This window comes from Pteropus vampyrus, unplaced genomic scaffold (assembly GCF_000151845.1).
Source record: "Pteropus vampyrus isolate Shadow unplaced genomic scaffold, Pvam_2.0 Scaffold23, whole genome shotgun sequence".
Classification (NCBI taxonomy): Eukaryota; Metazoa; Chordata; class Mammalia; order Chiroptera; family Pteropodidae; genus Pteropus; species Pteropus vampyrus.
The window spans coordinates 10,747,826-10,775,648 of record NW_011888804.1 but is presented as its reverse complement, the minus strand read 5'-3'; the positions used below and the strand labels follow the sequence as shown (position 1 = coordinate 10,775,648).

Here is a 27,823-nt window from a genome sequence, read left to right as displayed (position 1 = left end):
AGGCCGCGTGTGAGCCGTGACCCTCCAGGTTAAGCGCAGCTCTCTTCGCCACGTGAAAGAGTCTCAGTCACCAGTCGGGAGGCCGCCAGGGGGCAACAGAAGCCCGACCGCACCCGACGGGAGCCCGGCTGCGCCTGCGCGGAGCCCGCGGAGGCTGGGGACGGGAAGTGGGCGGGGCCGGCCAGGAGCCGCTCACCCCGAGCCAAGCGGCAGAGTGGCAGGTGAGGCCCTCCGGGACCTGGTGGTGAGGAAGCCCGAGCAGCGGGACCGGAGAACGGACGGCGCCGGGGTGAAGCTCAGGTGAAGGCCCAAAGTGTGCAGGGGTGAAACGGGGCGCTGAGGATCCGGAGAGGGTGTAATATGTGGGCTGAGGAGGCAGGGAGGCCGAGGTGCGGCTACTCAAGGGGGCCGAGTGGGAGCCGAATAACGGGGAGAGAACCTAGGGACATGAGGAACCTGATACTGGGATTTGGGGGGCTGGAGAGCCATGGGTGTAGAACTAGGGGGCCGTTGGCCCGGCGGGGGTGTGGCCCGGCCAAGGCCAGATGCGGACCGAGGGTTCTGTGAAGTGGAATAGGGTACTGAGGGGTGACGGGCCCCCATTTGCTCCAGGTTTGGCCCCTCCCCATCCCATCCCCAGGGGCAGCTGGCAGGGCCCACTGCCTGACCCCTACCCCACCAGCCTCTGCGCCTTTGCAGGACTGCCCGAGTGCCCCCACCCCATGGCCTGCTTCCACCCTGAAGAATACTTAAGGTGAGAGTTTTAAAGCAAGTGCTTGGGCTGCAGCAGCTTTAGCAGGACATATATGAGATAGAACCTCAGGCAGGAAGGCCATGGGCTACACCACTTGCTTGATTGAGCTGTGCGACCTCAGGCAAGACCCTTAACCTCTGTGGAATAGAGAGAAATGGCACCTTGAGTGTAGGGATTTTAAAGCAGGGCCTAGCACATAGTGGGGCCTGGTGGCTGGTGATGGACTCCTCCCTTGAAGCTTTCCACCCAGCCGGACATATGTCCTAGGTGACATGCCCTCATGGCATTCCCTGGGGCAAGTTCTGTGGGCTGAGCTATGCTCCCATGGTGGGAGATAGACTCTGAAATCTGCACTCTGAGGTCATCTCCAGCTCACTTCTGGCCTTTATGTTCATATCCAGCCTGTTGTCAGATTTCACTCTTTTTGTCCTGCAACTGAGGTAGAACTGACAAAGGCATCCCAAGATCCTGTTTGAGTCCGGCTTTGCCATTTCCTACCTTTGTGATGTTAGGCAGGTTGCTTACTGTCCCCAAGCCTAGTTCTTCATCTGCAGTGTGACCTAGTAGCACGTAGTAGTGAGAGGTAAACAAAAGGAATACCACTTTGAAAGCTGAAAACCTCCACACAAGTGCATTTGCAGAATTCCTTTGAGATATCACCTAAAGCCAACCCTGTCTTTAAAACCTTTCTCTGCTGTCCAGTGTGCTCCACAGAGTGTCTTAGCTTCCTCGTTCAAGGTCCAGTCCTGGTGGTGGGAGGAAGCTGGCCCCTTCCCTCTGCCATCACACTTGCCAGCTGCCTTGCACAAAGGCCCGTGTTATACCTGTGAGGACAGGGATAGGCTCCCTGACCTCAGGGAACTTATAATCTAGTGAGAAAGTCAAGCCTGCAAAAACTGGTGATTGTACAACAATATGACTGTGCTTAATGCCAGAGAACTGTACACTTAAAAATGGGTGGAATGATAAATTGTATGTTACATATATTTTACCATACATTTTTTAAAAGAAAAAAATACATATGTAGAAAGAGAACTGGATGGATTTACAAACTCTTTCCAGTGCTTATTCACAAATAACTAAGATTCTCCATTTGTAGGAAAAAAAAATTAATATAATACTTTTGTAATAATGACACAGTTTCCTTTTCTAAAGATTGCTATTTTTTTTCTTCACCCAAAATCTGAAGTGAGCAGGACTCAACAAGTATTTTGTCCAGACTTAGAAAAATGCAGTTGTACAAATATGCGTTAGTTGAGCTTATGAGTCAAAACTGGTAAACTAGAGGAACATAAATATTTTAAATGGAATAAAATGGACTTTTTACCAATCAGGTATCAGTAAAAGTGCTCTAGAGCCATGGAAGGCCGAGAGCTGGTCCCCAAAGCTGTGACAATTTTAGCAGAGCTTGGATCAGAGAGGTTTCAAGGCAAAATGGAATGCCATAAGCAAGGCACAAGGGCACGGAGATGAGGGGCTGTGCCAGGGCAGGGGGCACAGAGAGGAGGAATCCAGGGTTAGTGACTCATGCAGGGTGAGCGGGTTTCCATCACAGGAGCCAGACATGAACCTCACTGAGGGACAGTGGGCAAATTACTTGGCCCTTATGCTGCAGTCCCCCTCTGTAAAGTGAGGATAACAACAGGTTTTGGGGAGGTGAAAAGAGGTGATCCAGGAAGAGTGCTCAGAGTGGTGATGGCACCCATGGGCCTCTGGTGCATGTTAGCTGGCAGCACCATCTTTCCTGCCACTTTGGCTGCCTGCTGATGAGCAGCTCATTCCAGGAGCCAAGAGGATGTGGAGGCCACGTTTAGCCGGACTGGTCAAGTCAGGTAGCGAGGGGGGCTGGGGCCCGCTGTCCCTCAGGTCCTTGGTTATTTGCACAGACTCATGCATAAGTCCCTCTTAAGCCCTTTACCAGCATCACCAGTCAGTACACCCCTGCATTAGGCTCAGCTCCATCTCATCTCACACTCCCTGGGTCCTGCTGCCCGCCTGCTGGCCACCACATTGCTTCTGAGACGCCTCAGTCAGCCCTGTGAGAGCTCAGGGCCACAGCATTGCCGCCTGTCCCTCCTGACACTCCCAGGGCCGCCTCTGGGCCCCTCTTTGCGTTAGGATTCCTTCCTCCCTCAGTCTTTGTACCTTTATCTCTAGGCCCAGGCTTCTGAGAGTAAGGATTGTCTTGCTCATATCCGTGTGGCTCCATCACAGAGTTGGGAGTTTGTTGAAAAAAGGAAGGGCAGGGAAGGAAATTACTCGTATGTCATAAACTAGCTAGGCCTCAGAGAACGGAAGCCATGACATGGTTCCTCTCCTCACCCCTCGCCTCCTCTAGGTAATGCAGAAACAAGCCCAGCTGGTCCTCAGCACACAGGGTGGCTCTGGGCCACCGGCTGGTCTAGCGAAGGAGGGCGGCTGGCACGGGCCCTGAGAGTAAGCCAGCCCACACCCCAGGATGCAAGCTGAGCCTGTGCAAGAGCGCTGTCACACCTGTGCTGCCTCACCCCCCAGACCCCCTCAGCGTACGTTGCAGGCTGCCAGACCCTGGGCTTGGGCCAGTGGGCATAGGGCACATGACCACTGCTTGGTGACCAGGGGCATAGCAGAGACTGGGTCTGCAGTGCAGAGAGGAGGATCCCCCAACCCCCAGGGTAACAGATCCCAGGCACAGGAAATAGCACCCCAAGGCCGGGAGGCAAGAAGAAGGCTCCTGCATTCCAAAATGTCCAATAGCGCCACCATTAGCAATTGATGTTGAAAGTGAAGGACCTTGAACTCTGGCCAGGGTTCTCAAACTGGGGCCCTCCTATATATTCTGGGGCGTTCAGGGAGTACACTGTTCTCTCATCGGATCCTAACCACTCATGTACATGAGGCCGAGATTTCAATGCCTGTAGGAGTATCTGTTTCTGGGCTCAGCATTCCCCAACCCTGAGGCCGCCCACCGTTGCTTGGGGCAGCTCTGCATTACTCACATTTCTCTCCTGTAAGCAACAGGGGGCCTGAGCGTTTGAATGCAGAGGAGGGGAAAGCAGAGGAGGCCTCTTTCTCTGCTCAAGGGTGTCCAGGCCTGCTGGGAAATTCTCACTGTCTTGTTGTTTTCATTGGCTTGATTCTTGTATCTTCAGGAGCTGGTGTGGCCTGGCTGGCCTCTGCCCCAGCTGATCCTCACCACCCCCATGGGGTTCCCAGCCTTTCTTGATCACCCCATTTCACAGTCTCACCCTGGTGGTTAGAGTGCAGTTGTCCATCCTGCTCACATTCTGGTCTCCCTTCTTTATTTTACATTCTTGACTTGTTTACCTGTTTGCCTTTGTAACCGGAGCCGCATGGTGTTTACTTCTAGTGATGAGTAAATGAAAAGATAACAACGAACTAAGTCTGTTCCGTAACCTACCATCACAAGGGACCGACCCCGTTTCCAGATTATTTCTGCATGTCTGCTTTAAAAATTAACTTTCAATTCCTGCCTCTGGAAGAAGAGCGCGGTTTTGTGTGTTTTCTTTTTCTAATTGACCACCATTTGCCCTTTGCCCTCTGAATCCTTTGCTGATTAGACATTTAACTCTCCCTCTCCCCTCTACCTCCGTATCGCCTTCTATTTTCCTATTTTCTTATTCTTCCAGAGGTCTTGTACTAAGTTAGTTCTTGATAAAGACAGCTCTTCCCCCAGCTGTGTTCTTCAGTGGGCTGTGAGCTGCCTTCATCCTCCAGCTTCGAACTCCTGCCCACAGCTGCCTTTTGGTAAAATTTGCAGATGTGGCCTGTAAATATTCTAAGACTGATGATTCCTGTGCTCCTGCCTTCTCCATTCACTCGTCAGAACCTGGAAGGCTTCGGGAAGGAGATGGTCTATGAACTGCTCCCCAGATTCTCTTCCTAGAACTTGGGGTGCTGTTTGGACACTCAAGTCAATGTGTTACCATCAAGGAACACTGTCTCTTTCCCTGGGGGATAAGCTTGTGGGATTCATTCCCGAAGAAGGTTTCCCAGCCCGGATGCTATGGAGAGTAAGAGAGAAAGGGGCAAGAACAAGGGGCCGGTGCTGAGCAGGTGGTGGGGAGGTGACATACTCAGGTGTGTGTGTAGAAAGTGGGGCCTGGAGAGGGCAGGGCTACAGCCCCCGAATGGGATTGGGGGAGGGTGGGGGCAGAGGCTAACTCTTAGGGTGATAGAAGGAAGTCGCTATGGGACCGTTTGGGTCTGGAGGGCTATGAGTGGGAGGCCGGAGCCCAGTGGGCCCTTGGGACCATCAAGGTGTCTGATAGATGGGGCCTTCACTAGTACATGAACAGAAGAGGTGAGCAGGCTGGGGAAAAGGGGATGGGTGTGAGGCAGAGAGGGTGGGCTGGCAGTACCTCAGTGGTCCTGAGCTGCGGGAGAGGAGCCGGAGGCCCACCTTGGGTTATAGGATGGGGGTGAGTGACACTTTCCAGGCGTAAGAGGAGTTGGGTAAAGAAAAGGAGATGACAAGCTTGGGCTCCAAAGTCCCTCCAAAGTCCATTTTCAGGCAGAGGACTGCCCTTCTCCAGTCCTCAATGTTCCCATCTGCAAAATGGGAGCTCATCATGGCTCCCAGGGGTGTTTCGGGTAATGCACAGGGCCTGGCAGCTACTAAGCCCTCCACCTCCCTAAGGTTGTAGGGAGGAAGAGCCCTCAATGCTGGGCAGTAGGGTTGGTGACCTGTGCGTCCACAGCGCCTCTCCTCCAGTCAGGCCTTAGGAGGCCCTGGACTCCTGTCGGAGAGGCTTGACTATGTTTCAGATGCCTCTGACTGTCTTGGGTTAACCCTCTCTTCCCTCCTGCCCACACCCTGGGGCACCCCACAGCCTCTAGGGAGACCTTCCCGCTCCCCCTCTGGTCAGTCTCCAAACAGCCCAGGGCACTGCATGTGGGCCCTGGTGCTGTCCCGTCCAGGCCCTTCTCTTCCTTCCCCCAATAGGTGTCCCTTCTCCCCTCTGGGTACCACTTCAAGGCTCACAGACCTGGTGGCATCACTTCCTCCCTCCTAGCTGCCCAGGTCCCAGGTCACCTGCCACATTTACCTACCCCAGTGGCCTGGTCCTGGGGTCCCTCTCCTGCCTGCTTCTGGCCACTCCAACCATCTCTGCCAGGCACATGCCTTCCTTCTCCTTCAGGACATCTGTGCAGCAACTGCCCCGGCTCTGTCTCTTGAAGTGGCTTCTCTAGGCTCCTTTGTGTCCCCTCTCAGACCTGCATTGAGACATCAGGGTTGTCCCTCCCAATTCAGGGGCCCCCTGAACAACAAACTGTGTATTAGGCCAGGCGATCCTGTCCATCTGCCTTGAGCCCTAGGCTTGGTTCAGCACCTGCCGTGTGAAGCTCGGAGGTGCAGGAGAGAGCAGGGCACTGGACACTTAGCACTGCAGGGCGAGGGTGCAGTGACCCCAGAGAAGGGCACTGAGCGCCCTATGTTTTTGCTAACCCTCACGTCTCTCTCCAGAGTGAAGCCTGACTGGAGCCCCGGCAGCAGGCCCCCCGGGATGCTCTGGGCATGGCCTCTAGAGCCCCACAGCAGAGCAGCCAGATGGCAGAGGAGACCCCCGGCTTCCTGGATGCCCTCCTCCACGACTTCCCAGCCCCGCTGAACCCGGAGAGCCCTTTGCCGTGGAAGGTCCCAGGGACAGTGCTGAGCCAAGAGGAAGTAGAGGGCGAGCTGATCGAGCTGGCGATGGGCTTCCTGAGCAGCAGGTAGGCCATGCACCCACTGAGAGGGGACAGCATGGGACGGAAGTAAGGGGCACGTCATGGGCTACATGCCAGCCTTGACTCTGGCGACCCTTAACACATCCTGCCCTGTGCTGGTTATATTCCCTGCATGAATCCCTGTGACAGTGCTGTTTGTTTCCCAGAGCAGCTGTAACAAAGCACCACAGGCTGGGTGGCTTAGGGCAACAGAATTGTATTGTCTCAGCTCTGGAGGCTGGAAGTCGGAGATCAATGTGTCAGCAGGGCCGTGCTCTCAGACAAAGGCTATCGAGGAGAATCTGTTCCAGGCCCTTCTCTCAGCTTCTGGTATCGTCAGCAGTCCTTAGTGTGCCTGGGCCTGGAGACGCACCCCTCCAATCTGGCCTTCCTTGTCACATGGCGTCCTCCCACTGTTTTTCTTCACATCTCCCGTTGTCTTTCTTCACGTGGCGTTTCTTCCCTCTGTGTCTCTTCTCTTCTTGTAAGGATGCCGGTCCTATTGGATATGGGTCCCACCCTGTTACACTATGAATTCATTTTATACCAAATAAGGTCACATTCTGAGCCACTACAGGTTAGGACTTCAGCGTATCTTTTGGAGGAACATAATTCAACCTATGATAGGCGCTTAGCAGAAGGTCCCATTTCTGTCTCGTTTCACACATGGGAGGCAGAAGCCAAGGGGTTAGGAGACTGGCCAAGGCCTCAACGCTGGGGCAGGGCAGAGCCTGGCTACGTGCCTAGTATGCAGGCCGTGCTGTCCCCGCCACTGCCCCTGGCCTCCACGACCTAAGAGGTGATGGTATTTTCCTTGTTTCACAGATAAAGAAGTGGAGGCACAGAGAGGGGACACAACCAACTTAGCAGGTTTTGAGGGAGATAGAAAGTTTGTGCCTGCCAGTAGCCCACCTGAGGAGGCTCATAGCATGTGGGCTGGGGCCACGCCCATGGTTCCTAGTCACCGCATCACCCCTAAAATCAGACAGCCCTGGTCTCAGTGTGCTTCCTTTGCAGTAGGTCAGCTCCATTCCCACATATCCACCGAGGGCCTGCTTGGAAGAACCCCGAGGCCCCAGCAGAGTCACCGACTCTTGCATGCGCAGCTGCAGTGTGGGAGCCTGTGTCACTGAGCACAAAGGCTGCTGATTGTGGGCCTGCTCCAGGGCCATGTCCACCCCAGCATCCCCCATGGCCCCACAGCGCTCGGGAGGAAATGCCTAGTGTCTGTGTCTCTCAGGGTGTGGCATGTGTAGAGGGGGTTTGTTTGGCTTTGAGGAAATATTTTAGAGACAGGTGGGGCAGAGTGGGCCTGTGGCCTGATGATGCCATGTCAGGGATGCTGGATGGGTGCTGAGGGGTGCAGAAGGAGAGGATGAGGGAGGGCTCTCAGAGTTCTGCCTCCCTTAACCTAGAGCACGAAGGATGGGAGGAGAGAGAACTGGCCAGGTATAGAGGCCACACTCAGGGGAGAAAGGAAGTTGAGGGGCACGACGTTGCCGGGTCCATCCTCCCAGCAGCCACTGGGCTTCTGTGGGGGCTCAGGGACTATGAGAGGAAAGGCAGGCCCAGGAAGGTTGGCACCCCTGCCGCCCAGGGCTTAAGAAAAGCGAAAGGACCCCCAGCACACTGCCATGCAAAGGATGATGTATCCATGGGACAGAGAGGAAGAGCTGGGGACCGAGGTGGGAAAGCTGGCCTGGGTGACAGCAGAGCCCCAGGTTAATCAGGCCTCTGGGCAAGCGGCACAGCATCAGAGGAGGGACAAGCCACAGCTTGGGGTCTGTGAGGGGCACCAGCTTGAGGGTCAGTCCCCAGGTTGGGGGAGGGCTCCAGGACAGTGGGGCTGGTTTTGCTTCACAGCAGTGGAAGTGGGAGGGGGTGGTAGAGAGGAGGGTGGCCAGGTAGGAGTAGGTGACTGCCTTCCTGCCTAGGGGAACCTGAGCTGGAGAAGTCAGGGGTCAGTTGGAAGAATCTGTGGGGCGCAGGGCCTTGGGGGAGGGAGTTTTATGGGGGAGGGCAGGTGTCTCAAGCTAAAGTAGGGAAAAGCAGGACTTGTTTGAGGTGGAGCGGAGCTCTGCAAGGCCCTGGCTCAGCTGTTAATTGGGCACCCCACCTGAATTAGCAGGATGACAGAGCAAGCCTGAGACCATTAGTGATAGGAGAGGCCAGGGTTCATAGCCCCCTGGCCTGAGGCTGGAGGGGGCAATGCAGGCCTCTGCAGAGCTTCCCGCCAGCCACCTCAGCCCCGCCCACTGCCATGAACCCACCTTAAAGCACTTTAAAATGTAATGTGTTTAAAGTTTTACATTTTCCAGCCATCTTAATGGACCTATTTTTAGTTATTTTTATCCTTTTTTAGTAGTTCTTTTCTATGTAGACGCAGTTGTTCACACGTTGTCTGCACCGTAACTGACTGTTGAAAGCGCCCCACGCAGGTTCCCACCAGGTGGGTGCACATCCCTGGAGCTCAAGCTTGAGGGCTCTCGGGTGTAAGGGGTGCAGAGCATATTGGTCCATGGAGTTTTGTCAGATTATAAATGGTACCTTTTACGAGGCCGTCCAGAAGTCAGATCGCTGAGTTCAAGGGTATGATGATTTATGTCCTGTCTTCCTCCTTGTTGTTAGCAGTTCCGTGTCACATCTATGGTCCCCAAGCAGTGTACACCTTACGCTATGTTTTTATGTGTATTTTCATCTCTGCTACTTAACTGGAAACTCCTTGGAAAGCCCTGAGGTGGATGGGACTGGAGTGTTTCTCGGGTCCCTGTGTCTTATACACACACCTTTTCTCATTCATTGCAGCGTCTTCTGGTCATGTTAGGAGCCCCAATGATGCAGGTCCTGAGTACCTTGAGGGTGTGTCAGGTGGGAACCCTGGGTGAGGCGGGAAGGGCGTCCAGGAAGCATGCCTGTGGCCCACAGCCAGGCATTGTGTGGGTCCCTGCAGCCGGAAGCTGCCTTCCTGCCCTCAGTGGCCTCAGCAGCAGGGTTTCAGAGGGCCTGCAGGAAACCACAGCGCAACCTCACCACTGGGATTAAGGAGAACAGGCGCCCCTTCTCCCTGCTGTGACAAAGGAAAACTCAGCAGTTGGCAGGATATCCCCAAATGACAGAGGAACTCATTTCTCATGTCTTGGCTGGTTGTTTTTCAAAGGCAGGTCCAGAGGCTTCTCCCCTGAGTCACCCTCTCATTCATCCTAGTAGATTCCTAAGATCCGTCTATCGACATACCACAAATGCTCAGCCCCAAAGGGCCGTGACCCATCATCCGCCAGGCTGGTGGGAGGTACTTTCCCTCAGGGTGAAGCCGAATGTGTCAGCCCAGCAGAGAAGCACAGACTTGCCGGCCCTGGGCCTTGGCGCCCGCCTTCAGGGAAAATCACATGTGGATGAATACTGCGAGGAGATCTCCCACTGGTGGGAAGGCAGATTATGGGGTCAGAATGCATCCTAGAAGCTGTAGGGGCACCAAGAGGGGTGACCCCTATGTCTGGGGGAGCCAGGGAGGGCTTCCTAGGGACATGGTACAGGAGCCGGCCCCAAGGTTGGGGACTGGGCAGGCAGGCCTGGGAGCCCATGGCAAAATGCATGTGTGGCAGAATTTCCACTAGTTCTTCCCCCTGGCCTCACTTTCTCCATCCCCTTCTTGGGAGCTACCCTTCACCCCTCTTCTCCTGCCTTCAAAGTTCCTGTTCCCTCGCTCCATTTGCTTTCCCACTCCTGCCCATGCCGACCCCAGCTCTGTTCTGGGCGGCTATGACCTTCGAATCTCACTTCCTGGAATCGTTCCTCCCCGGCCCTGAGCGGCCACTTCTGCAGTCATCTCACTTCTTCCGTCACTGCTGACCCCTGGGCTGTAGGCCCCACCCCCATTCATTCTAGGCCCCATCTTCAATCCAGACCACACACCCATTGGCCCCAGGCCTTTAGACCTAAGCAGAACCTGAGACTCACCGTGGACCATTCAGTCCCCTGCCCAGCACCTTCTCTGTCCCCTCCTATCCACCTCCAGGCTTTGGCCTCCCCATAGCATTTAACCTTTTGTCCACTCTCCATGGTGAAGCCAGAGAGAGACTGATCCCATCATGTCACATCCCTCTTCAGAATACACCAGGGGCATGGCTCCCCATTGCCCTGACACTTGTCACCCTCCCCCCAGCATCCCTTTACATCAGCTGTCCCAATAGACCAGAGTCCCCATTGGCCCTGCACAGCCCAGCCTTCCAGATGTAGCCCAGAGGTCCTTTGCTCCCTAGATTTGTTTCTTGAGGGGGCTGTGACAGGCTGGGTACCTTAAACAACAGAAATGTATTGTCTCAGAGTTCTGGAAGCTGGCAGTCTGAGATTAAGGTATCAGAAGGGCTGCTTCCCTCTGGTGGTTGCTGGTGTCTTTAGCTTATAGGCTCATTACTCCAGCCTCTGCCTTCATCTGTCATCACTCGTTCCTTCTGTGTGTGTCTGTGTCTGTATTCCCCCTTTCAATAAGGACACCAGTGTTATTGGATTAGGGGACCAACCTACTCCAGAGTGACCAATTTTTAACTAATTAAATCTGCAACCACTCTGTTTTCAAATAAGGTCACATCTGAAGCATTGGAGGTTAGAACTTCAACATATGAATTTGTAGAGGACACAATTCAACCCATAAGACTCCCCAACACCCAGGGGTCCCCAGCCAGTGTTGGTGACCAGGTGCTGTCATCAGGCTGGGCACTTGGCAGCTTGTCTGGCCATAGCTCACATACCTGTGACACCCCCTCCCCACCAGCCCCAGCCCACGTCTGGTGCAGTGTAGGCCCCAGTAAATGTCGTTGTGTAGACATTTGTCCAGCTCCTCAAGGACCAGAGGCCAGCTCCTCAAGGACCTGACTCATCATGGCCCCATGTTAGGGTGTGAGCAGTCATCACTACCTCCAGACGGGCCTGCCTAGGTGGAAGGGGGCCTGAAGTCTCCCTCTGGAGGGTTTGGGCAGGTGCAAGGCGCTTCTGCTGAGGAGCTGTCCCCAATTCATTTCTTGTTCCTGTCCCAGGAACGCTCTGCCACCACTTGCTTCATCTCTGGCTCATGAAGCAGTTTCCCAGCTGCTGCAGACAGACCTTTCTGAGTTCAGGAAGCTGCCCAGGCAGGAGGTGGAGGACAACGAGGAAGAGGAGGAGAAGACCCCCGTGACCCGTGAGTTCTCCCTCTCTGGGCCCCAGACTTAGTAGGTGACAGACTTGGCAGCCAGACAAGGGACAGGTTGCTAGGGAGCGCCAGTGTGGGAGAAGGCAGGGCTCACCTGGCCTCCACCTCCTTTCCCATTTTGCTGGTGGAAGGATGGTTATGGCAGCATGTGGCTGCGAAGGGGCAGTGCCGGGCGCACATGCTCTTGACAGGGTGGCAGGACCAGGATGCGGAGAAAGCGCTCGCAGCAGGAAGGCAGCAGGGGGAGCACAGCAGCTGCCCACTGGGCTTCAGAACAGCCGGGGAATGAATAACGTGCATTTCATTTTACACGGTAGGACACCAAGGTGCTCTCAGCCTCACTCTTGCTCTTCTGCCTCAACTGACATCACCCCATGGTGATATCACCCTGTAGTGAAGTGGGAGTTGGGAGAGTGATATGGGATGAGTTCCCAGAGGTGGCCTTGATGTCCAGCTGGTAGAAAATGTGAGAGCTCAGCCCTTGGCCTGGGCTGACCCGACCCCGTCAGGTGGAGACTCAGTAGTGTCCATGAGAGCTTGGGCACGCAATATGCTCCTGGGACAGCAGAGTGGTCCCAAGCTGTGCCACCAGAGAAACCCAGAAACAGGGAGTGAGCCTCACCCTAAAAAGGCAGGTCTCTTATTTTGTATGTCTTCCTTTCACTTTCCTAGTAATTCCTTTCTATCATATTTCACCCAAGCGTCGGTTCGTATCATCCCAGAGCTACAGTGAGCAACAGCCTCTCGGCCGTGGCCCATGGCAGAGTGTGCAGTGGGCCCAGGCTGGCAGCTGGCGTTCATTCGCTCCATGTTCTCTGGTGAAAGGTGCTGCCCAGGCCACAGGCGGGGCTGCAGGTCAGTCAGGATGCAGAGGGCAGAATGGGTCCTGGGAGCCTCAGCAGATTCTCCTGCCTTTGCGATTTTCTTTCTGACTACATTACTTTATTCTTATTTTTTAATTGAGATATAATTGACGTGATATTGTGTAAGTTAAAGGTGTACAATTTGTTGATTTAGTTCATTTATATATTACATATCATTTCCACCTTAGTGTTCCCTAACACCTCCCTCATGTCCCTTAATTACAGGCATACCTCAGAGTATTGTAGGTTTGGTTCCAGGCCACCTAGTAAAGCAAGTGGTAATCTTTTTGCAGGGGGTGGGGGGGCGGCTGGGAGGAGTCTTGCCTTCGGTTTGTAAGAAAACACATCTGTCAAGCACAATAAATCAAAACATAATAAATGAGGTATGCCTGTTTTATCTGACTGTCTCAGCATTAGTGCAAGCATTGAGGGTAAAGTGAGAAACAGGTGGGGAGAAGAGAAGAAAAACATGCAGCCTCTCCTTGCAGGAGGTTCCCGGCCCCTGCCCTTTTCCCCAGTTCCCTGCCTGCGTTCCATCCCAACACAGCCTCATGTCCCCAAAGCCTGGGAGGTGCAGGAGACAGGGGCTCAGTGACAGGCAGCCATTGTCCTCTGCAAAACCCACAGGCTGGCAGCCCTGCCAAGGAAGTGCCCACTAGCCCCACCTGGCCTGCCTTCCCAACAGGAGATTGGCGCCACCTGCTGGCGGGAAGAAGCAGTGCAGCAAATGACAGTGGCAGAGCCCTCCACTTGGCTCCCTGCTGAGAAGGGAAAGACCCAGGCAAGAGAAAGTCGCAGCCTGCCCCTGTCCTCCGTGCAGGCCCGGGCTCCCAGCCTGGTTCAGTTCGCCCCTGTCATGGGAGCGGAGCGTAGTAAGGGCCATCTGTTGGTGTTATGAGAATCACTGCCCAAGGGCAGAGATGTGACTAAGACCTCTATGCCACCCGGCAGCTCCCCGACCAGTGAGCAGTTTCCGTGGGTGCCAGGAAAGCAGGCGTGTCATATGAGTTGTATCAAGAGTGTGTGGGCCAGGTGATCCTCCCACAGCTTATTCTCACTGGTAATTGCCCTTTGCTGGAGCCGAGATTCAAGTTTAAACACATTGACAAAAACAATACTCTCTTAAGGCAAGAGAGTAAATGGTGCCATGTGCTTCCCTGGGTGTTTCAGGCCAGATAAAACCCAGTTCTTGCCAAATGTCTGAAGGGCCACTGAATCCTGGATGTGATAGCAGCAGCCAATTCTAGACACCCCACCTTGATGCGTGAATGCCCTCGGACGTGTCTTTCCAGGGCCACTTGTGCTTACAGACAAAGGAGCTCTTCCTTCTCCAACTCCCCAAGCCCTTCGAGTGTGGCCTCTGACACTTCTGAGTCTGTTCTGTTTCCAGTTATTTGCCCTGGGGCCCCACTTTTAGGTGACCAGCCTGTACCTGCCTTCTGCACCTGGGCCAGCAGGGGTCCCGGGAGGGGTTTGTGCATCGAAATGAACTGAGTCTCTGAGGTGCAGCCTCAGAGGTTTCCTTGGGACCAGTTCTTCATTAATCTTTTCTTTAGAGCCAGGTTTAGGTAGGTTTTCAGTTTTTCTTTTAAAATCCATGTTGTTGGGTGGTATTACCTATTGCTGCATAGTAAATTGCCCTGAATTTTAGTGGCTTAAAACAGTAAACATTTATTATCCCACAGTTTCTGTGAGTCTGGAATTTGGGAGCAGCTGAGCTGGCGGTTCTGGCCCAGGGTCTCTCATGAGGTCAGACAAAGGCCAGGGGGGCAGAGGCTCCACTTCCAAGATGGTTCAATCGCATGGCTGTTGGCAAGAGGCCTCAGTTCCACACCATGTGGACTCTCCCCAGGCTGCTTGAGCACCATGTGGACTCTCCCCAGGCTGCTTGAGCACCATGTGGACTCTCCCCAGGCTGCTTGAGCATGGCATGGTAACTGGCATCCCTCAGAGCCAGTGATTCAGAGGGAGAGAGAGAGACAGTGAGAAAGACAGAGAGCACATAAGGTAGAAGCCACAGCACCTCTTAGGACCTAGTGTCTGAAGCCACTCATGGTCACTTCCATTTTATTCTGTTTATCAGAAGCAGGTTACTAAGGCTACTAAGTTGCACAGACAGGGGAGGGAATTGAGCTCCCGCCCTTGAAAGGAGAAGTATCAAAGAATTTATGGATGTATTTTAAAACCATCACCTGGGACTAACACTTATAATAGAAAATTAGGAAAGCACTAAAAAAGTATACTTGAGAAAAAAACATCACCTATAAACCACCACCTGTAAACACCCACTGCTGACATTGTGGTTTCATGCCTTCCCTGCCTTTTATTTCCTGGGTCCAGGTGGTTGAAAGCTTTATCATGTACTCCTGATTAAACCATATGTGGAATTTCCATCCTCCTTTTTTCATGACATTTTTTTTTTTAATATCAGTGTTTTTCCTTAATATCATGACATAAGTGTTTCACGTGCTTGCCAACTCTGTAAAAGATCATTTCTGTTTTACCCTTTAGTTTTCTTAATTAAACTCTATTTTGAGAGAACCATAGCCTCACATACAGTTATTATAACACATCAGAATCCCGGGCATTTTTAAACCAATTCCCTTACGAAACTATAGTGAAATATCACAACCAAGATCCTGACATAGCCAAGATACAGAGCCATTTCATCCCACAAGGTTCCCTCATGTTCCTCTGTATGGCCACTCCAGCACCACCCCCAACCCCTGACAACCACTAATCTCTATTTCTATAATTTTGTCATTTCAAGAATGCACATAAATGGAATCACACAGCATGTAACTTTTGGAGATTAGCTTTTTCCACTCAGCGTAATTCCCTGGAGATTCACCAGATTTCTGCACGTGTCAGTAGATACTTCCTTTCTCTTGCTAAGTGATGTTTATGGCACAATGTACCCATGTTTGTTTAACTGTTTGTGTGTTGAAGGATGTCTGGGCCAATTCTGGTTTTCGTCTATTACAGATTAAGCTACCGTGAGCATTCTGGCACAGGTTTTTATATGAACGTAGTCTGAATTCCCATGCCTGGGGATGCAGTTGCCAGGCTATATGACAGTTACATGTTAAGTTCCGAAAATGATTTTAATAGCAGCTTAATTCTTCATCAAGAGAATAGACCATAATTTACTGTATTATGGATATGTATTATTTCTAATTACTGCATAATTATAAGTGATTCTGTAGTTTGTCCTCAAATCATCTTTACATTTCCAGCTCTTTCTTTGGGGTGGGCTGCCGTGAGTGGAGGTCCCTGGTTCATATTGCCAAACTGGACATTTCTCAAGCTGATGACACAGCCTGTCACACATAGTTTATTAGGCCGGTGTGCCCCGGGGAGTGACGGGCTGATGGCGCCTGTGCAGGCCTGTGATGGGACCGTCTGGAGAGCTGCAGAGGCCACAGGAAGTGGGGACAGGGAGAGCGAGCGGAGCGTCAGCTGGCTGGCATTGGTGCTTCCCTAACAGCCCTCGATCTTGCCCAGCAGTGCTGGATGCCAAGGGCCTGGCGCGGAGCTTCTTTAACCAGCTCTGGGAAGTGTGCAGCCAGTGGCAGAAGCAGGTGCCCTTGGCTGCCCGAGTGCCACAGCGGCAGTGGCTGGTCTCCATCCACGCCATCCGGAACACTCGCCGCAAGATGGAGGACCGGCACGTGTGCCTTCCCACCTTCAACCAGCTCTTCGGCTTGTCCGTGAGTGCTCCACCTCCCCGTTCCCGGGGCATGAAGCCAGTGTCCCCAATCAGGACAGCCTAGGAGGGCTTGCACAAATGGTGGGGGTTACCCTGGGTGCCAAGCAGAGCTTTCAGCCAGAGCCAAAATAGGGGTGATGCCTATAGCTGCTGTCTGAAGGCCGAGGTGCTGGACAGCTCTCAAAGCACTTCCTTCCCAGAGGTTTAGGAGGCCCAACTCATTGTCCTTGTGTTTCTAGACCAGGGCAGCCACTAGCCGCCTCCTCTTCCAGCTGAGGGACTGGGGCAAGGGATGGTTTCCCCAAGTCTGTAGTAAGCAGAGGCCCCGGGCACCACGTTCAGGCGGAGTCATGACTGCTGAGCCCTGCTCTGTCTCAAGTACTGGGAGCCACCTGATACATCTTCCTCATCTTCTGACTCCAGCAACTCAGTAAAGAAGGTGAAACAGAAGGTCGTCTGATGGGGAAGGCCATGCTGAATCTTCCAGACCCTTCCTGACCCTTCTAGTCAGCCCCCGGGCTCCACCCACAGACAAGAGCCTCTGGCCGGTTCACAGCCTCTGTCAGGCATGAGACCAGCAGGGCGGTGACCCCCACTGCATTCCCCACCAGGACGCTGTGGACCGCGCCTACTTTGCCGTGTTCGACGGTCATGGAGGTGTGGACGCTGCGAGGTATGCCGCTGTGCACGTACACGCCAACACTGCCCGCCAGCCAGAGCTGCCCACAGACCCCGCGGGAGCCCTAAGAGAAGCCTTCCGGCGCACCGATGAGATGTTCCTCTGGAAAGCCAAGCGAGAGGTGAGAACCTGCACACAGGCCTCCCGTGCAGTTTGGGGGCCAGGAACCATTAGCAGAAGGATAGAAATTGAAGTGGTTGGTAGTATCAGAAGGTCTTCACTAAAGGCTGCTGGCAGTCATGTCATTTCATTCTTACAAAGGGGGCTTGTTTCTCATTTAAATGGAAGCAGCATAAATCTCGCCCCTGATCCAGCATGCCTGGTCCTGCAGCAGCATGGACCTGCCCTGTAGCAGAGGGTGTGCAGGCCTCACAGGAGGGGGCAGACTGTGTTAAGATGTGCCCAGGGTTTTGTTTTAGTCAAGCATGGTAGGATGACAGATGCAGAGACAGCCACCCTGAAAAAGGAGTTTATTACTTATAGTTCCCAAGCAGAGCCACACAGGGAAGCACCAGGTCCCTCAGGAGGCAGAGGGAGAGAGGAAGCCATGGCCAGAGCGTTCACTGTGGCCTCCACAGGAAGGCGCGGGTGAGGCAGGACCAGCAAGTCACAGCAAATTTAGGATTGGATGGTGAGAATCACCTCTATGGGCTCTGAGCTACAGGGGTGATCCCCAGCCATCCAGTCCAGGGGGAGCACTGGAGATGGTCAAGAACATGGGCTCCTGACCAGCTAGCTTGTGCATGAAAGGTGCTCGTAGGGGAGATGTTTGCTCTCTTTAGGAATTAACTGGCCCTGGGGGAGGGGGAGGGGCATTCTTTCTAGGATTAGCAAGGCCCCCAATTTGTCAAAACATCATAAATACAGAAAAGAAAACTCATGATCAGTACACAGCCCCATTTGCCCTTGCTCTCCTGGGCAGGGTCTCAGCAGGTGCTGGTGTTCACTGGGAGTCAGAGCCACAGAGGGAGGAGGCATCTGTTCCTGAAAGAAGGGTGAATGTACCCCTCGCCCCCCGTAAGAACCTTCCTCCACTGAACTTCACCTGTGTTCTCTTCAATGGGTCCTCCCACAGCCCTGCGGGCTAGATACTAAGTTTGTGTCCATTTTATACATTGGGAAACTGAGGCTCAGAGAGTAAAAGACATGCACCAGGCAACATGGCTGGTGAGGAGACTTGGGGTGAGGGCTACACTGTCATCAGACGCTCTGAGCACTCAACGCAAATCGGCAACGCTGGACTTAACAGGAAACCATACAGCATCTAAAACTATAAGGTGGGAACCAGTGAAAAGCTGACATGCTTCAGCCCTCCTGGCCACTGTCACCCCGAGGAGATAAAAAAGGTCTCCAAGCTCAGGGCTGCCTCTCAGAGACGAGAAACGATTCTCTGGGGCAGGTGTTTAGTTTGGTATTATTTTTAAACAGCTTTATTGAGATATAACTGACACATAATTAATTGCACATATTTAAAGTGTACTGTTTGATAGGTTTGGACATGTCTACACCTGTGAAACTCTCACAACAACAGACATATTCATCACCCCCAGAAGTTTCTTCTGCCCTGTCGTCCCGTCCTCCTGCCCACCTGCCTCCCAGACAACCACTTGTCTGCTTTCTGACACAACAGACGATTGCGTGTGCGTTTTCCAGTTTCATATAAATGGGCTCACACAGGACGTGCTCTCTTTCCACGTAGCATAATCCTGTGACATTCACAGGGCCCGATGTGCATCAGCAGTCCGTTCCTTTTTCTGGCTGAGCGCTTTGCCAGCAGTTGTTCAGTCTGGATCGTGTGTGCCTGTGGGGCAGGCGCCCACCCTCACCCTCACCCTCGCGGTCTTCTCTCCCTGCAGCGGCTGCAGAGTGGCAGCACAGGTGTGTGCGCGCTCATCGCGGGAAAGACGCTGCACATCGCCTGGCTCGGGGACTCCCAGGTCATCCTGGTGCAGCAGGGGCAGGTGGTGAAGCTGATGGAGCCTCACAAACCTGAGCGACAGGTAAGGGGCTCCCTCTGCCCACAGGGGACATCCCAGGCCCAATCATGCTGGGCCCATCAGGGAAGTGGATGGTCAGAGAGTCCTGGCTGGGGTTGCTGGGGCGAATTAGGAAGTAATAGGGGCCTTGGACCATCTTCCAGGAAACTTCTGGTGCTCCTCCACAGAGGGGGCTCCCTTGCCTGACTCAAGTGGCTAGAGAGTCCCCTAATGTTTGGGATATTAACAGCCAGAGGTCCCAAGTAAATTCAGTAAATGGGGTCAACATTCAGGGTCCTGTCCTGCCCACAGCAAGGAGCAGCCGAACACCTGGGCTGTGGGGGAGGAGGGCTGCATGGAGGAGGTGACACTGGGCCCGGAGGAAGGAGGCTTGGGGCTTCATTGGGTGGAGGCTACGTTGGGACCCTGAGGTCACTCGCCTGTCTGATCCTCGGGGTACTGACCTGGACAGGAGGATGACATTCCTCCCTGGACCACATCTCACAGAAGCGTCCAGTCTATCTCCTGCAGGGCTGATGGAGTTCCATTATTCCTGTCTCTCTGCTGAGATCTTTTCAGTCTTTTTGGCACTAAAAACAAGATAGCAATAAATAACTTAGTTCGGCATTTCATTGTTCAGGGTCAGGTATCGTTGAAACACTGGGGCACACTCCTAGAAGTGCGAAAGCTGGTCAGGGTGCATAGCTTTGCCAAACTGTCCCCTCAGGTCATGCGGGGGCCCTGCTCTCTGAGAGGTGAGAAGGCCTTGGTTCAATTCGCATTTCTCTTACAGAGCAAGCTTGAGCATTTTTTCAAAAGCTAAAGCTCATTTGTCCCCCTTCCTGAGAACACTCCAATCCTGTCCTTTGCCCATTTTTCTCCTAAGCTGTTGCTATTTTTCTTATCAGTCTATAGGCATCTTATATACTGTTAGGAAGCTTGGCTCCCTGTGATTTGCAAATTCTCTTTTGTCTTTATGGGCTTTTCCATGTGGAAGTGTTGGTTTTATGTAATTGTTTGGAACTGCCTGCTTTTGTGGCTTCTAGAAAACACGGCAGAAAGTATCAGGCACTGATGGCATAACAGCCAAGAATGACAGCGTCCTGGCTCCACCCCTGCTAAGCCTCAGGCTCATCATCTGTGAAATAGCAGGGCTGTTGTTGTCACCCTTCAGGCAGTGGACTCGTGGCTGGAAACCTCTCCTTTAGGGGAATGTATAGGACCAAAGAGATTTTTAGGACTCATGGCTGGACTGGGCCTCTGTCCTGTCCTCTCAGGCCTGGAGCACCACAGTCCTCTGGGGAGCCGGGTGGTTCCTGGGTGGAGGAAAAGAACGAGGACGCAGGGGCACAGGGCTCATCCAAGGCCTGATTCAGGTTTCATCCAGTCCTGCCAGGTGGCCACATGTAGCACTCGCTTGGTCTCATTGTCCCAGCAGCAGCTTAGAAGGAAGGGACAGTATCTTGTGTGAAATGTGAGGCAGCTGAGGGTCCTGCCATCTATCTAGGGCTTGTGCTCTTTCTGCTGCCTCGTGAGCATCTCCCTGATCCTGAGATGCTACTCAGGGACTGGCTGTTGGTTGGTGGCTGTAGGCAACCTGTCTGTATTTGCACCATAACCTATTTAGCCCTTCTTGCAAATGAAATACAATTAGGAAATTATAAATAATTTCTCGCTCCGTTACCGATGCCTCATTTAAGCATCATTCAAGAACTGTGGCTCCCAGTGTTGTCTCGGAAACCAGCTTGTCTCTACCCAAGTGGCAGCACTGGTCACCCTGCCCCACCAGTGTGCCCAGGCCCCTACTCTGGCTGTTTCCCACAGGACGAGAAGGAGCGCATTGAAGCGCTGGGTGGCTTCGTGTCTCATATGGACTGCTGGAGAGTCAACGGGACCCTAGCTGTCTCCAGAGCCATAGGTAAGGGTGGTGGGTAGGGCAAGAAAGAAAGGCTGCCCAAGGCCAAGGCCTCTGGACCCCTCAAGGCCCACAGGCTCACTCAGCTGTTGGGAACAGCAGTATCATGTGCTGAAAAGGTACCTGTGGTCTGTAGGGTTGTGTTATCAGTCAGACTGTGGAGGGACTGGGGACTTTAGAGAGTACAGCCACAGACGCCTGAGAAACTTCCATCTCACACAAATAATTTCAGTTTAAGTTATGTCATTATCTAATTGTTGAAACACTTCCTCAGAAAAGTAGGAAACGCTTGGCTACCTGGAAGATAATTTTTAAATATTCCATACGTGAAGTTTATTTCCCCCTACCCCGTCGTGTTGATGATTATTGTTCTGTCTTAAAATCTGAAGTAAAAGCCACCCCCCGACACACTCCCCACACCCTGTCCTATTTTCTCAGCATCCCAAGCCTCAGTCTGGGGTTCAGCAGCCACACCTCCCCTCCAAGTACTTAGAAATCGCTCACTTCCTGCAGGGGCATCAGTCCCTCCAGCCTCCTGAAACATCTGTCCCTCTCGCCAAACGTGCTGCCTTCCTTATAGCCCTTCTCCTTGTGGTCTCTGCTGTTCTGTCTCTGGACACCCCAGGGCGTGGAGGCCAGGGGGCCAGGCTCCCTCCCAAGGAGTGAGGAGCTCTGGGTGGTTCTGTGTAATAGATGACGTGGTCTAGTTCACGCCTCGTGGAGAAGTGGCTGTCAGGGTAAACGCAGAAGAAGGGGGACCAGCTGGAAGCTCTGTGGGTTCTGGGTGAGGTGTGAGCTGTGGAAACAAGAAGGGGAGGTGGGTTCTAGCTGCATTTTGAAGGTAAAGCAAATAGGACTCGCTAACAGATTGGTTGTGGGACGTGCGAGAGAATTAGAGGGGACCCCCAGGTTTGGGCATAAGGACCTGGGGATTATGGTGCCGGTTTCCATGATAGGGAGACTGGGAGAGCAGGTGTGATAGAGAAAAAGTGAGCATTTGGACACGCTTAGTTGAGTGCCTCTCAGGTGTCCAAGGGGAGCCATCAGGAGCCCAGGAGGGCCAGGCCCAGGGCCACAGCCCATGCAGTGTCCTGGGCCGCTCACTCTGGGCCCTGCTCCACAGGGAATAAGAAAACGACTTTGTGGAGCTGAGCTCTGGCCCTGCTAGATTTTGATTCTGTCCTCAAGAACACCAAAATGAACCTGTCACCTCACCCTCCATGTGAAGTTATCTTTTTACACTGTGTCCTCGCCTGTGAGCACAGGTGTTGGAGGAGGGTGGCCTCAGTGAGCCTGGGCCTGATGGGATGGGATGGGACAGAACAGCAGACAGAACGATCCTCTAACACCAGACACTTCTTTCCTGTGCCCAGGGGATGTCTTCCAGAAGCCCTACGTGTCTGGGGAGGCAGACTCAGCCTCCCGGGAGCTGACCGGCTCCGAGGACTACCTGCTGCTGGCCTGTGATGGTTTCTTCGATGTTGTCCCCCACCAGGAAGTGGCTGGCCTTGTCCAGAGCCACCTGGTCAGGCAGCAGGGCAGTGGGCTGCACGTCGCCGAGTTGCTGGTGGCTGCAGCCCGGGAGCGAGGCTCCCATGACAACATCACAGTCATGGTAGTCTTCCTCAGGGATCCCCAACAGCTGCTGGAGAGTGGGGCCCAGGGAGCAGGGGACTCCCCAGTAGATGAGAGAAGCCGAGGCTTGCCCTCTGACCTCTCAGAGCCAATGAACCAAACTCCACGGAGAAGCTAGGAGGTCTAGGCCCCCGGCCCCCACCCTGCGACCCTCCCCTTCAGATGCCTTAGGACCTGACAGGCAGCGGTGGGCAGGCAGGTGCAGCCCGAGCAGCACTTTCCCCTGGGACCCCTGAGCGCCTTGTGCTGCTTACGTCAGCCCACCCTGGTGGCTGCAGAACTACATTGGGCAGTGGGTGCCACACTTTGCCTGTAACAGGCAGTTCGGATAGCTGGGTGCTCTGAAGGAAGCCTCACCAAAGAGAAGATGACTTGGAAACTGGACTGGCTCTTGCTCCCACGGGCACTGGCTATAGCCAGACCAAAGATGGTGGCCATGTGCATGGGGCAGCAGGACAGACTTAGGAGCCACGGCATTTGCAGGCACGTCCTGGGCACCCAGCACAGGTTTCTCATCTATTCCTCACAGGCCACATCTGGGAGGGCTCTTAGCCACAGATGTGCCTCAAGGGGCCTGGCTGGCTGAGTCCACTTCCCATAGAGGAGAGAGAATCTGAGATCTGGCCCGCAGAGGTCACCTGCCTGCTTCATGGCAGCTGTGACACGTGTGGCCCTGGCCTCCCTGGACCCTTGTCCCCCAAGTACCCAGGGAGAGGAAGCTCAGAGGCACCACGCTTGTCTTTTGTTTGTGGTCTTTTTTTTTTCCCAGGGAAAAGTCTAATTCAGAAGCAGTATTTCAGGTTTTGTCTTTGTTCTGTCAGTGCCAAGGTGACCTGTTGTGTCATATAACTTAAGCAGAGCTTAGCATTTATTTTATTTCTTAGAAGACTTAAGTATTGATTTTTTTTTTAATGGGAAACTTCTTTTGCAGTATTACTAAGTTTTTTTTCCTTAAGATTGAAATAAAAACCTTTTCAGGTAGTGTTAATAAGCCATTCAAGTGCCTTACACAGCTTTAGAGAAGGCTAGATCAGCCAGGCATATAATGGGTTCTAATAGGCATGTTTAAGTTTTCACAAAAGCAAGATTTATTTTGTTGCAGTGGCATGACTCCGGCTAGAATTCTTCCTAGAAGAGTATTTTTTGTCTCTTTGTGATGCGCTGCTGACAGTTAGCAGAGTGGCCCCTGAGAGCATGGACTGTGCTGTGCGGCCCGACCTCAGGGCTCTCGGAGCTCAGGGTGACTGTGGCACCTGCCGCCTTGCCACCCACCTTGACCCTGCTGCTTGGTATCTGGCTGGACCCCAGGGCGAGGGCCCAAGCTCTGTGAGCAGACAGGTCCTTGCTGCTGTTTAGAATGTTCCAGAATGTCTTGTGTGTTGGTAGTTGAATTGGTTTCATCGGGAAACACATAAGAGGCTCTGGCAAGCCCAGTGTAGCTTGTGGGTCTGTTTGGAGGCAGCGGGGATGCGACGGGGAGTCTCTCCCACCCACTGGGCTGCAGCCCCTCTTTCTGCCCATGGCTGGCGGCCTCTGATGCCTCGTTCTGCCCCTAGCCTGAAAGCTTGTGAAAGAGCTTGTGTCCCCTCCTGCCTTGGGAAGGTGAAGCTCAGGTGACTTCATTTGCTCATATCAAGTGGGGCAGATAAAAATCCCATGTGGAGTTGGCTAGACAAGGGCTCTAGGTAGAAGTTAAGCCCTGGGGTAGGTCAGGTCTCTGGTAGGAGCCCCGGGGCTCGCAGTGGTGGGCAATGTTGCTGTAGGCAGAGGCTGGCAGGTCTGAGAAGGGAGTGGCTGCAGGATAATGTCTGGGGGTGTGGGGCTGGGCAGTGGGAGGAAGCTTAGTGCAAGGTCCCTGAGGCCAGGAGGTCCTACGGAGACATTCAGAGTCCACCCACAATAGCAGGGCCCCAGGAAAGCCTGCACAGGGAGCCCCCTGATCCCAGTGGCACTGAGAGGAGCCCCGGGAAAGGAGTGGCTGGTAAAATCCACCTCTCCTGAGGCTGGTGGGCTGTCCAGCAGGAAGGGAGGGAACCATGGGCCACCACTTGTAGGCTCCACATTAACCCCACTCCCACAGCAGGATGAAGATGCTGAGGCCATGTGGTCAATGCCTTTCTCAAGACCTCATGATAAAAAGCATCTTAAACATGGTCACTGTAATTTAGAGAATGTTTGGCAGCCAACACGTCCAGGTGTTACCCCATTTCACTTCAAGGCCCTGCTGCCTTCTGGGGGCCAGAGGCCCTTCTCATCGGCCCCGCCCTTCTCTACCATGGGTATGACCTTAGTGGAGGGAGGGAGCAACAGGCTTCTGTTTTTCTCTTTTCTTTGCTAATCTTATTCTGTTGATTGCTACCAAGAGAGGAGCTTCACCTTGTGGAGTCTGGATCACACCACTTGGTGACCTGATTCATGCCCCGGCCCAAGGCTCCACCAGGATATCTCTCCAGGTTTGTCTTGGCATCTCCCCCACCCCTAGCCAAGGTCAAAGCCCCCTCCCCCTCCACAGCAGAGGCCTTTGCTGTCTGGTGTGACCCTGGCAGCTGAGGGAACCTTTGTTCTCCTGCTGCACTGGGTCCAGCCTGTGTAAGCACCAAGGCACAGAGTCAGTCTCTTCCATCCTGACTTGGCTGCACTGAGAGCCTTGGGCAGTCTTCAGCCTCCCAGCATTCTGGTCCATGTCCTTTTCAGGCCACAGTCCCAACAGGGCCCCTAGCTGGGACGCTGGTCTGGACACCTCAGTCCCCTTCTCGAGTCCCAGGTCTGCCACTAGCTCATTAGTGAGCTGAGTAAGTTGTCATCCCTCCCTGTGCCTCATTTTCCACTTTGTAGGGCACAGGGTTGCACTGAGTCTGTGTAGTAGCTTCTGGAAATCTGGAGGTGCAGAGGTCACTTGGGGCAAACCCAGCCACGTCCTGGGGTGATGCTACCAGTGCTGCGGGCTCATCCCGCACCACCAACGGGGAGGGGTGATTAAGTATTATTAGTGTCTATTCTTAAAATTAAGTGGGTTGGAAAAGAATCAAGCTACTAATGCTAGCGCCTTATATGGAATACAAAAGCTGGAGAAATCCAACCCTGCTTTTACAGGTAGGGCTGATACCCAGCCAGCAGGGGTGGGAGAGGCGCAGGCAGCCACTGGAAGAGGGGCTGGCACAGCTGGGGTGGTTAGTCAAGATCCCAACCCGCTGAAATCCTGGAGGTGAATGAATGCATGGGCTCCTGACACAGCCCATCCTCAGCATCCAGGACTAGGAAATGGCTGTGTTTTGGGGAGAGAGCAATAGGGGTGGGCCCCAGAGAGGAGCACAGGCTCTCTGAGGTCCTGGGTCAGCTTTGGACCAGCCCTGCCTTTGGCAGCAGTCCTGTCCCCTTCCACCCTCCCCAGGCCAGCACGTAGTCCCTGGCCTCACTCCTTCCCCAGCTACTTCAGCAGTATTCCTGGGGCCAAGGGCACAGTTCTGACAGCTCATAAGCCTGGCCCCCGTCCCAGCTAAACTGAAACCAGGTGGGTCTGTGTAAAATAAGCTCTTTTGATTTGATTCTGGCCGTTGTCCAAAGGGAGCAGCCCCAGGGGCTTGCACTTTTCCAAGGCTCCACAGCTTTGCCAAATTTGCCAAGCTTGCCATTCACATGCCGTGCTGGCCTTGCCAAGGGTTTATCTGTGTACTTCTCAGTGGGGTTCCTGGGAGTGATGTTCTGTGATGGGGGGTCTTGTTCCAAGACAGGATGGCTGTTTTTCCATGTCTGTAGGGACAAGTCCTAGGGTGAAAGGCCAGAAAGGCGTTCTCCTCCCAGGGCCTTTATGCTCAAGTGTCAATAAATCCTGAGTTTTGAAACCTGTCTCAAGTCCTGAGTCCTGCTTTTTCTCACCTCTGAGCTCCCGGTTCCCCTGATGTCCAGGGTGGCTGGAAACTGCTGGGGTACAGGGGGGTCATCTGCAAATATCTTTGCAAGAAGAGCAGCCAAATTTTGGAGGGATTTTGCCCCTCCAAACCAGCCTGCCTGGCCTGGTTCTCATTCTTGTGCTCCCAGCCCACCCACACCAGCAGCTGTGAGCCTTTGCAGGGGTCATGGGATAGTAGGGAGGCCCCTGGGGAGCCCGCAGGAGTCCTTAGTGTCCTTAGGCCATCAAGGAGTAGGTCTCCTCCTACTCCTCCCTCCCCGTACAACACTCAGCCAGGGGGCCGTTCCTTGTGCTCCTGGCTAAACTCAGACCTCAAGGGAATAGAGACATCAAAAATGCCTCCATGCAGAAGCTGCTGAGCCATGGCCACAAAATGCTACCTGAACTTCTCCCAAAAACATGGAATATGGTAGCTTGTGCTTTCAGTTAGTTGAGGCCAGCTAGCTGGGGATTGCTGCGCCCCACCTCCATCCCCACCAGACCCTGCCCCCAGAAGCCCTCCCTTTGCCCACTCCCCTTGCCTGTGGGACCCTCTTGCCCACTCTCGAGCCTTGCCAGCCTAATTTCTCCTACTCCTTACCAAATCATCCCTGAGAGCTTTCAGTGCCCTCTCTTGTTCCACGCAGCCCCGGACAGCGGACTCCCACCCTCCAGGCCACATTGTAAGGGAGGCAGCTTGATTTCTCTCCATCCTGTCACTGAGGGGAAGGCTGGGGCTTCCAACCAGACCCTGCCCCCCCAGCCCCACCTACGCACCCATCTGCTTTCCCCTCCCCTGCCCCCTCCGCCCCCTCCGCCCCCTCTGCCTCCTCCTAAGCTCCCGCTGAATCTGCTCAGCAGATTTTTGGTCTTAAGTATATGCTGTCTTGATTGTTCCCTAATGAGTTGCCTCACGTGTCTGACTCTCATCACTACAGCCAGATGGTGGCTCCGCACTACCCCCACCACCACAGGGGAGCTTGGCACCTGGGAGACCATTCTCCCTGGGGCTACTGGGTAGGGGCAGAGGGAGGCCTGCGGAACCAGGCACACAGGGCAGGCAGAGGCTGAGTGGCCCCTGCCAGACAAGGCCATAGTGATGGCAAGTGGGGCTGGGGACCAGGCCCTCAGCCAGCAAGGGGACAAAACTGGACCCAGATGTCAAGTCTGGCACAGACAACTGAGGGCACAGGGTCTGCCTGGGGGAGGGGCCATGGGGACTGGGTCTCATGCCCACTAGGTGCCTAGGGAAGCAGCCATCCAGGTTCCCAAGGCCAGGACTACAGGGAAGAGGAAACAGAGCTGGGGAAACAGAGGTACGAAGCCTGCCTGGGAAAGATGATGGCTAGCCCATCCCGAGTTCCCCTCAGAGGGTCCCAGGCCCCACCACCACCACCCCAGCTGCTCCTTCTGGTCCTGCATGGCCCTCCCATCCTCATCAGGCTGGTCTGGGGCAGAGGCAGGTTCTGAACTAGTCAAGGACAGGGCCTCACTAGGTCCGCACAT

The 27,823-nt window shown here is 53.9% G+C and overlaps 1 protein-coding gene across 1 annotated transcript; it reads left to right on the top strand.

The window, feature by feature from the left end:
• Positions 1-148: 148 nt before the first annotated feature.
• Positions 149-26,275, top strand: PPM1F (protein phosphatase, Mg2+/Mn2+ dependent 1F). The gene is made up of 8 exons (XM_011355956.2): positions 149-300; positions 6,222-6,469; positions 11,497-11,639; positions 16,022-16,224; positions 16,835-17,023; positions 18,759-18,902; positions 20,703-20,796; positions 22,167-26,275. Exons 2-8 carry the CDS (start codon positions 6,273-6,275, stop codon positions 22,544-22,546), a joined length of 1,350 nt encoding a protein of 449 aa, XP_011354258.1. The 5' UTR covers positions 149-300; positions 6,222-6,272; the 3' UTR covers positions 22,547-26,275.
• The last annotated feature ends 1,548 nt before the right edge of the window (positions 26,276-27,823 follow it).